Raw genomic sequence first — 11,076 nt, forward strand, 5'->3', positions numbered from 1 at the left:
CACTCTTCGGAAGCATTTTGCTCGTATATTAGAGCGCCACGCAACAGGCAACGTTGCGGAGTGAATGAAAATAATTCCAAAAGAACTCTGTGGTTCCTATTCGGGTCGTATAAGTGTTGACACTATCATACCAGCCAATTTACGTTCGGAATATGACGCTTCAATGACCATATCATATAGCTGAGGGTTTTTTTCTCGACTTATCTTTTTCTTGCGCACTTCTCATAAATGTTCCAACAGCAAGAAGTCTCGTAGCTTATATTGCCATATTATTATTACTCAACATGATCAAGTCACAAATACATCAGTTTAAAACACTGAATTATGCAGCCGGCAGCGATCGAAATGACTTTCCGATGTCCATGACGGTAAAAACTTCTGTTCTTCCAGTCGATTCGGTCGAGGTCACAGGTCGGGTCACAGGTCAGGCCACTACACCGATAGGCTGGTCCTTACGATGTACCCCAGTAGGTCGGTCGGGGTCACCAAACCGATCACGACCATCTTATTTGCTACCTTCCCCTGCTCCGTCACTGAAAAAGAACGGTTCTTGTCAGTCATGCATATTTGTAGTCAAGACGCGATACACAATGTGTAAAGGCACAATATAATGTCATAGTCATTCCATTGCAGCATTGAACCACGGCTGTGCTAAAGTGTACTGGCAGATAGGTATCTGGACATTGTTTGCCGACCATTTTCAGAAAAGGGACGTTTAAATATTTAATCATAATACTGGAGGCGTATCGCACGTTTCGTGATTCATTAAAGACAAAATGAAAAGCATGGCGATAAAGACGAAGTTAATAAGGCTTGTGTTGTTGCAATGCAAAGTACAATTAAAAATGCAATCAGTATCTAGTTTCCTTAGTTAACCTGTTAAAAAGACAATGTCAACATGTCTTTTTTCAAAAGCTATAATTAACACCCCAGTCTTTTTACTGATGCTTCAAACGGTTCTATATTTGGTCTTCAATGAGCTGGCAATCCTAGCGAAACTGTAAAAATCCACATCCTCCTTTTGGTAGTTACAGCGTAATTGCAACGTGGGGAAACGAAAAGTCTGGCAAAGTCACAGAGTCCATCCAAAATGCCACTCGAAAAGGATGCACACCTCTGAAAAGTCCCGTTTGGTAAAGCCAAGGCCACATGGACAACATTCCACACTGATTGGCGCGTCTGATACCTTTGTCGGCCTGACAACAAGTACCATGAACTCGCGTCCAGCCCTGCCCGTTAGCCGCCCACTGCCGTTCGCCGGCGCGGCGCGCGCCATGTTGGGGGGTGGCGAGGCCGGTACTCACCACGCCGCTGGCTGTGCACAATGAGCGCACAGCCGTGGAGCTGCAGCTTTTTTGACAGCTCGAGCAGTGTGTGATCACGCGACAGAGTGCACAGATCGCGGCACATCACCTGAGGAACACACGGCCACGGTCAGCGGCCATATCCGGCTGACAGACCGATCATACTGATAGCCGGACGACGAGCAGGCCACAGACACTGGCGCGACAAGAATGCGCCTCAGAAAAAGGTTGGACCGGAGCTTAGGCAAACAGCTGGGTGCATGTCAGGGAAAGTGAACGATTATACCGTACAGTGGTTGCGTGTCGTACATGCTAAGTGAGCGGGGCATTCGGCGATGATAAATCTTATTACGGCGTGTAAGGAGCGTACGAACAAGTAGCGATCAACGATTAAGCCGAAACACGGAATCGCACGGGTCATGGGATTGGTATTGCTTCCTATCCCAACGCGCCTGGAATTGAACAAAACAGTGGCGAGCTGGTGTTCTCAAGGTTAATCCGGTTGTAGCGCCAATTACAAAGCGGGCATCCATTTTCGACAGCTGTTGAAAGTGATATTGAATCGAACCGAATCGGAAACGTGACCAAGGAAAACTTGAGCTTGTTACTTCGAAACATGTATGCTGTGATGCTTCGAAACATGCCTGGCTCATTCGACTGAAAGCAAAGATTTGAGCAAGAATTATAGACGTTCAGTTTTGAGTACTGCTAATTTCTACTGCAATTTTCGAAGGTTTATTGGGAACAGACAGTGGCTATTGAACACATGTGCCAAGGCAGTTTTCGAACGTCGCACAAAATTGTCAAAGAGAAAAATTGCATAAGCATTATCAAAATCATGCAATAAAGCTAACACTAGTCATGCAAATGAAAGCTGACAAAAAGGTAACAACACAAATGGCAGAGGAAAGTGCAAATAATTGCAACTTTGCACCTCTCTTCGTCGGGATTGGCGAGAAAAGCCAAATAATGGTGACGGCGATTAAGCGCTCTATTGTAGCTCAATACAGAGCCCTCACATACTGCACTTACCTCTCCGACTGGTGTGGACGGCAGTGACCTTTGGACGGCTAGTGACGTCATTAGTGACCTCAGAGTCACAATACCAACAAGCTCCCTGTGGAGCAGAAAGGCACGGTGTCACAGCGGGATGTGATAACTCATCATGGAATGCCCAAACCACGCGAGCCTAGCTATAGGGAACTATTCACAAACAACGTTAAATAAGCCTACTTTTCGGCTTGGGCTGATCAACGTGTCTGTTTGTCTGTTCGATTGTTTGTTTGTGTGTGTAGAGGAGAAATGTGGCATGTAAACGTTTCGCCGTTAGTTATTTGATTTTCAGGTATTACTAAACGGTCTTGAGCCTAGTATGAAAGCACTTAGTGATAGCGCCTGACATACCTGCATGTCAACAGGTAAATAAATTCCGCATTGCAGCTGCTGTGTGAAAAAAAAAACAATGCTTGGAATGTTCATTGTCATCCTCACGAAGCTTTTCGGCAGTACCTTGGAGTATGATCTTCCATGTTCCACGGAAGGCGAGGGAAGGTTAACAAGTGTTCGGTGCTCAGAAGGGTAGAGTTACAGAGTCGGTAGGACAGCAAAGACGCCACAAAGAATGCAATGTAGCCGTGCATGTAAGTACGGATCGGTTTGACTTCGACCTCGCCTTTAAGTGGGTTCTTTGATTGTTTGGTGATCTTTTGGTATTAACCCAGGTGGGGGGGGCATTTTTTTGCCCCCCCTTTAGTTTTTTCGATATATCTCGAGAACCGCTGCGCCGATCGTCACCAAACTTTCAGTACCCTTCCGGGAGCAGCTAGCGCACATGGTGACCAAAAATTTTTCCAAAGGCTATGATAGGTTGGCCGCTAATGACGTCAGAGTGACGTCATTTTTGCCATTTTCGACCCAAAAAAAGGTTTCGCGGGAAGAGCTGTCAGGCCTACAGCTTTAGAGATACAGAAAAATGTTTTAGACATAAAAGGTGGGGAATCAAAAGGGCTACAGAACTGCAATTTCGGTTTTTCCAATTTTTGGATTTTGACCCCCAAAAACAAAAAATAGATTGTTTGAATATAATAGCCAAAAATCTTTTTTTTAATTTCGAAAAAACCGGAATATATGTGATAGTCCCTAGCGCCTTCTATCTACATACCAAATTTGAGATCGATACCTCTTTTTTTGGCCAAGTTATAGCGAAAAAACTGTTCAAAATTGTTGACGTCAATTTTTCAAACTCAATTTTTAGCAATTCTAGACCTCGTAGCGCAAAACAAAGACCACCATTAGACTCCCCGTGACGAGCTGCATCGACTCGATACCCAGTTTATTCAAAAATATCAACTTTGAAATTTGACCTTTTTTACCTGACCTTGACCTGACCTCCACCAGAAAGTGACCTAAACCGTACCTGATGGTCTTATGACCAACACCATTGAGTTGGAAATGAAAAACTGGCCATAAAACATGCATCACATAACCTTAGTACAGTTGGGCTCATGTGGTGACCCTTGGTGACCTTTGGTGACCTGACCTGTGACCTAACCTGGTATGACCAGCGACCTCTAATAGCAACATATGTACTATACAACTGACGCCTTATCGCTGATTTTCGACAAAATGCGTTTTACTCGGTGTTATAGCGCTTTCCCTAGAAGCCCCGTGAACGGTGAAACATTTTATCTTTGACCTGACCTGTGACGTCATCGGTGACCCCGAGGTCAATGAAATTTGGTTTCCTTCAACAAATTTGACAGGGCTATCGAACGCCGTTTGAATTTTCCGGATCCGTCCAGTAGTTTCGGAGATACGGGGGGGGGGCAAAAAAAATGCCCCCCCCCCACACTGCGCGGAAGGTGGCTGGTAGGCCCACCGCCTGCCGGGTTAACCCTCACCCGGTAAGGGGGGAGGTCGAACGGACCCCCCTCGTTTTTTCGCGACTAACTCGCGCAAAAAGCAGCGGCCGATCGCGACGAAACTTTCACTACCCTCGCGTTAATCAAGTCTACACCTACCCTGAAAATTGTATGACCCTGACCCAAATGACCTTTGACCTGTGACCTACTTTTCGAAACCATGTTTGGCCGGAATCGCGATGCGGCGTATATCGGCTCGCATTAGCCGCGCGCTTGCAGTCTCTTTGTGGTTTCAAGTGTTCAAACATGTGATATGATGTTGGTCCCAAGCATTAGGGTGGATGTCAAGGTCACCTGAAGGCATGGGTGGAGAATCACGGTTTCAAAGTTGGTGTGGCGCCAGTTGCTTGGAATAATGCTATGTAGCAGAAACGTTGACCGCAGCTATAATACAGTTACCAAAATATTTATAAACATATTAGTATCCGGTTGTCTTTTTCCCTGAAACTCATTGTTCTTAATTACCATCATCATCATTTATTCTTATGTCCATCCATGGTAAATGGCTTTTCGGGACAAAGGTCAAAGTAGGTTCCTACTTACAAAGATAAAATACATATACGAAAGCCAATAGTTTACACTAAAATGCACAACACCCATACGAAACTTTTCATGTTTGTTCATGAAACAAACATTTTTATTTATTTTTATAAAACTGAAATCCTTAAATTTCATAGTTCTGCCCTGAAAAGTTAGTATGGCATTGCCATACCATCTTTCAAGTTGGTGTGGCGCATGCCATACCTGCCATACCACATTCTCCACCCGTGCCTGAAGGTCAGGTCAGGTCATTGACCTTTGATGACCTCAGTTAACTATTTCGAGTTTTACATGTTTCTAAGCTAGTTCTTGGAGCTGAATTCGAATTTATCAACCATTTGAACATTTACGAAGAAGATTTGATGCCTTCGTAACATGTTACGAAGCTGTCAGAGGCGGTTGGCACGTACTATTAATACCCGGCAGGACCCCTACTGATTGACACCTGGTATCTGCCCAGCCTGCCGTCCGCCTGTTTGGGAGAGGTCCAACGGACCCCCTCCCCCCATACGTTCGCGGCTGGCAACATAGGCGGCGGAACGGGGTAGGGCACCGGGGCACCGTGCCCCTCTTTGATTTTGGCATATTAACATTAGCCCTATGGGCGTTGCATGGAAAGAATGGGACGAAAAGTCGGCAGTGCCCCCCCCCCCCCTTAACTGAAGGCGTTCCGCCACTACTGGCTGGCAAAACACCAAAACGGGCGAGGGTTAATACAAGAATTGGATAGATAAATTAACGCTTTTATTACAAAACTCCATGTGTATAAAACGGCTGTACGAAGCGCCACTAAATGTGGCTATGCCAAGGCAAGCGAAGGCTTATATAACCATTAGTTAAAACAGTAGGTGTTCGCTAGAATTGTGTTCTTCTATTGAAATAATGTAGGTCTAAACTACTTGCTAGGAATATAAATTGAACGTCTTTTAGTAGCTGTATATAAAAAGCCGTTGTGAAGTGACCGCGGTGGCCGGGTAGAGCACTCACCCCGGCTGGCTGACCACGGGCAGCTGGTCAAGGCCCTCCTCCAGCATAATATCGACGGCGTCCTGACACTGCACAGAGGGCAGCACCGTCAGTGGAGCAGAGACATACATGGACGACACCTTGCGGTCCCACCACCTACCGGAGAGGGCACAGGGGGCAGCACCGTCACACCTGGGGCCGGGGCTCAGGAGCACACAAGTGGTGACGCTGACACGGTGTCTACTCTACGTCTTTAGTCGGGCGAGTGACAGAGGTGTCTGTCTGGGCCATGAGCTCAGATCACGAAATTGGGGGTGAAAGTCACCCGGCGACCCGAGCCTGTGCCAAACGGCGTGAATAGACTGTAGTCTGTGCCGCTCAGCACTCAAGTCATGCGGCACAGTCCACCAGTACTAGGCTGCGGCTGGCAGTGCTGATGCCTCGGAATTGGTGGATAAAGATTAAAGAGTCTCTATCGGATCAACCTGTTCCCGATTGTACGTGTACTTTCACGAGGGTGGCGACACTGTCACTGTGCCTGAGTCAGTTGACAGTCTCGGTCAGATTGTCAGCACATATTGTCAGAGTGTGCACATAGTGTTGAAGGAGCGGAGGAAGTCTTCTATCATGTCTCCGCCCGCTGCAGACCGCTGTCCTTGGCCCGGGCGGCCGCCTGGGCTGCGTGCTCGTGGCGGCCGTTGATTGGTCGGAACTCGGAGACCCGCACCGGACGACCGGCGGCCACCGGTCACGTGACCTGACCCGGCAAGGGGTGAGCGGAAAGCCGAGCCGGGTTCTGATAGAAGCGGCGGAGTCTAGCTGCCGTGTTGAAAAGTCTGCAAGTTTTCAAACGGTGGCACATAGATTGTCAGCAGTCTTGCACCTTTGTTGACCTTCCTGCGGTAGGCGGGGTCAGGATGGGATCGTACCGCAGAGTTCATTCCGTGCCCTTTGGACCGCTCACAGACACCACAGGGGCCCCTGAATACAGCAGCACTCGTTATCTGTACCGCCGGGTGGCACAGTACGGGTCAGTGGGTCGTGTTTATGGCTGGTATTCAGTTGACCCTTTGACCGACTGCTGGTTACATGACCCCAGACCCGGAACAGTGCTAAAACGTATTGCACGGTTAAAATGTCTAGTGAAGATACAATCCAAACAATTCTGTTTCATAATCTAATGAGAAGGCTGGTGGCTGGTGACGAAACCTGCATGCAAATTAACTATAATTGTCATACCAATTTCCACGGCACTTGAATACAGACCAACCAATGCACAACCCTTTAGAAAGCTAAAACATTACCACATAATTTAGCTTTTCGGACGCCTGCATCCAACCTAAGTGGTCATGCTTATTTCAAACATTGCACTCTCCCAAAGACCACATAAAGATAATTCGTATACCTATCACTTTCTGCGACCGGTTGAAATGTGGAACACTCGGTCATTGTCCAGCGGGGTTCATCACACCCGGCCGATCTAGAGGCGCACATGAGGACAGCGCGTGATGCGTCACCGTCTGCGCTTCCCTCAGCGACCGGGGTACGCCGCTGCCGTCCAGTGTTTACCATTCACGTCAGGGGATGTAAACTAATCGGGCCGCTGCGAAAGAGCGCGGCTTCCATGGATTGTTCTGGTGAGTACGCAGCGCGCTTGAATGTACTGGCAACATGTGAATTGTAAGACATTCTAAGGCTTGATTTTCAAATCTACGGATGCATCTTTATTCTATTTTATTTATTAAATCAAATAATTATTTCTTCTACACTATATGCAGTAATGGGCGTGTTAATCGTAGTAAATATGCGTTTCATGCCTGTGAATCATTGGTCATTCCACCTACCACAATAACCAAACATTGATTGCCTCTAGTAAACACCCACCGTTCTACTGAGCCAGCAGCAGCCAAACCCACTCACCCAGACGTCTGGGCCGCTGGGTCCTCTCCGTTCACACCATCTCCCTGGCCGGCGGCCGGCAGGCTGGGCAGGTGCCATGTGGCCGTGAGAGGCGTCCTGGTGATCCACGCACTCGTCTGGGCCGGGTATGAGGTCAGCGACCCGTCGCCGGTCTCTGCTGACCCCTCGGGCAGCGCCGCCGGGCGCGGCGACACGTCGAGGGCGTCGTTTGTTTGAAGATCGGATGGGGAGGTAAGCGTGTCATATGCTGTCAGCTCACTGAAAATAGTAAAATACGGACGTTAATTTTCTAATTTTTTTTTTGGTGAGTTAACCCTATTAGTGGCAGGCTCCTGACTATGATGTATCTTAGGCAAGGCTGCTCAATGCCTCATGACAATGGTTGAGGCAATCTTAGCAGGTAAAAGCGTATAATACCTATGTAAAGCGGTGAGTCGTTACACAATGCAAGTTTTGCGTGGCACCATCTCAGTCCCGACAAAAACTGTCGTGGCACTTGCAATAGGACGCGATGTTTCCAAAGCAGCACTTCTTTGGGGAATTGGCTAGAAACACATTCATTCATTTATTCATTTATTTTCTTTTTTGCTGGCCGCTGCAGGCCACCCACGAACCGCAACATTGTCGATGTTATATAACATAATAGCACATTGCAAAATATTACATATACGCCGCAATCTAACAAAAATTAGGCGTTTTAGCGGTGCCCGTCAACGTGCACAAATATGAAAACTCGCCATTGAGGCGTCTGTGTTCCCCGACAAATGTCACCAGTGAACCAACCAACATCTTGTCTTGTACATTCAAACACGTTAGAATTACTAAATCACACGGGGTGCGGCGATTCACATTAGGTAACCTTCCTCTCAAGTCACTTGAAGTCATCTACTTACTCCTGAAACCGAACCCGTTTCTTCCTCCGGTTCGGCGCCGTGAAATCCACTAGACACGAGACTGCCGGCGACATCCCTGGCCTGCGCGGACCTCTCACAAACACAGACGCGTCGTATCTGCGCCCGGTCGCGCCGGTCGCCACTGCCGGCCCGCAGCGTCTTCCCTCGCGCACCTCCCAATACTGACGGCCCAGGTCACGGACTCTGCCAGCAAAAACCGGACCGATCCGGCTGACACCGGACACAGCCAGATGTAGCCGACTTCAAGGGCGCAAACAGGGGCGCAAACAGGTTCGGCAAAAGGTTGGACCGTGTTTGCAGTCGGGACTGCAGGGTTGAAAATAACTCGCCCTCTTGAAAATAACTCGCTCAGTGTAGTTGGCATCAATGGACTTCGCTAGTTATATACTGAATGCAGTAAACAAACTTTGTTTTAGTGCTTCAATCGAGTTGTTTCAGCCTCACAGTGTCAGTGTGTGTTTGCAGTTTCGTTGCGTCGCCCCTGCGCACCCAGCCCCGTCAATCGCCGACAGCCTGCAGTCGGTGCATTGTGTGGCCTTGACGAGCGAGCGAGGCTGGCTTCTGTTTGTGATAAGGCAGCGGGGGTCGCCGACCGCCGCGTCACTCGTTTTCACAAAGCTGTGTGTATGTTCGTCTGTGTGTATGACAGCGAGCACGACTGTTGGCCGTGCTGTAATGTGTTCTTTGAACGAGACTGACAAACACGCTGCGTTCCGGTGCATGGATGCTTGAGGGCATCCGGACGTCCTCCTGGCCAACGGTCGCGATGGGTTAATGTTTTGTCGCCGTGACCTCGGTGATAAGCAGCGACGGTCATCTATGACGCTGAGGACTCTCCTTCACATGAAAGTTGATGCATTAAACAAGCGCGACTCGAGAAAGTCCCGGAGATAATGAAGACACATGGAGAAAACAGATAAAGATACGCATTCTCAATACACAAAACAGGTGCACACGACTGATAATGCCAGCTGCTGCGTATAGTTTGCTTATTTCAAAGCGTCAACGTTGGAGTTAATTCATTCGCCCTTCTTCAAATGTTATATAGTGTAAATACCTATGGACTTGGGTGTCTGAAGATAATGAGTGCTCTATCGATGTTAAATAAATGTACTTAGTGCTTGGTCACCTTTGATTCGCTGACGCAGCTCCAAACCAAGTTTGTGAAGCCAAATAGGACCACTGGAAACTCGTCTGGATCCCAGTCCATCCTCTTGTGGGCGGAAACGGGACGCGATGCCCGGATAGTTCCAGAATGGCCATATATCAGCGCTGGAGTTCCCAGGGGTGGGTCCTTGGCCCACTGTTGTTTCAACTTTAACGTCAGTAACCTGTCCTCCTCTCGCGATAGTCGGCACTGTTGCTGGATGACTTTCTAAGCTCTGCACAACTTACATCAGTACCGAAGCAGCACTTCCCATTGCGGTTTTAGGCAAAACCAAGGCCCTAAATACAAGGTTGCACGGACTTATTTCTACTAAACCTACCAGAATATAGTTTCACGGTTGATTATTTAAATAATTATTCAATCAAAATTTAATTATTAATATCTCGTAATCATTATAAGCAATTTTATAAATCAACTTTCAATTTGCTTGCCTTTTACTAGCAAAATAACTTTTCTAGTATTGGGTCAACATAGTGGTGTAGCAGTAGGAACCACATCTGGCAAAACCCCAATACCTACATACAGCAGAAAAGCAGCCACCAGGTGTCGCTACAGTCGCAGCACAGATGTCGCGCGCGTCGCCAATCGCCAAACTACCGATTTCCATAAGGCTGCGAATGTACAGATATGTAACGGAAAGTCGCCCTTAAGGATTACGCTTACATCCTTTGCTTATCAGGTCGATGGTTGGAAATTGGGAGGGTCTCGGCTATTTTCGACCACGGATATGCCTTTATCACATGATGAGGAACATACTGATAAGCGTTTTATGTGTCATAACAGCACAAAAGTATTTTAATCATTTTTCAAAAATAGCCGTTCTGCCGTATCTTTCAGTGCAAGGTGCCGTCGGTCATCCCCGACGTGACGTCACGCCGGGGATTTCCAGATTTTCCTACTAGACTTCGACGCCCCCTGGGCAAAACAGTCGCAATGTGGTTACCAAGCGGAGTACGGGCCAACGTCCGACAATCTGGACAAGAGGGAGGATGTTTTGCATCGATCGTGCAAGCCGCCACAATTCTCTTGAGCCTAAAATGGTATATATATATATATATATATATATATATATATATATATATATATATATATATATATATATATATATATATATATATATATATATATATATATATATATATATATATATATATTATTTATTTCTCAGCAGATTCAATAATCTATCTACTCTACTATTTATAAATCTTAAAAAGTCCGCCGCCGGTTACTCCCAAAACGCTTATTGCGGCGCCGTCGATTGACGCACGGGGGAATTTTCACGACACGTGGGTCACGTCATTCAACAGGTCGTATTAAATTTTGGGCACGATGCTGGCCGGGGG

At 47.2% G+C, this 11,076-nt stretch overlaps 1 protein-coding gene across 1 annotated transcript; it reads right to left on the minus strand.

Moving 5' to 3' along the window:
- Window positions 1-241: 241 nt before the first annotated feature.
- On the minus strand, window positions 242-8,788 carry LOC122376707 (cystathionine beta-synthase-like). Its single transcript, XM_043356623.1, has 6 exons — window positions 8,545-8,788; window positions 7,652-7,909; window positions 5,753-5,887; window positions 2,337-2,421; window positions 1,305-1,413; window positions 242-533 (listed from the first exon to the last, which is right to left on the minus strand). The coding sequence occupies exons 1-6, from the start codon at window positions 8,616-8,618 to the stop codon at window positions 433-435; spliced, it is 762 nt and encodes a 253-aa protein (XP_043212558.1). The 5' UTR covers window positions 8,619-8,788; the 3' UTR covers window positions 242-432.
- Window positions 8,789-11,076: the final 2,288 nt, after the last annotated feature.

Source organism: Amphibalanus amphitrite, unplaced genomic scaffold (genome assembly GCF_019059575.1).
Source record: "Amphibalanus amphitrite isolate SeventyFive unplaced genomic scaffold, NRLGWU_Aamphi_draft 002255F_arrow, whole genome shotgun sequence".
Lineage (NCBI taxonomy): Eukaryota > Metazoa > Arthropoda > Thecostraca > Balanomorpha > Balanidae > Amphibalanus > Amphibalanus amphitrite.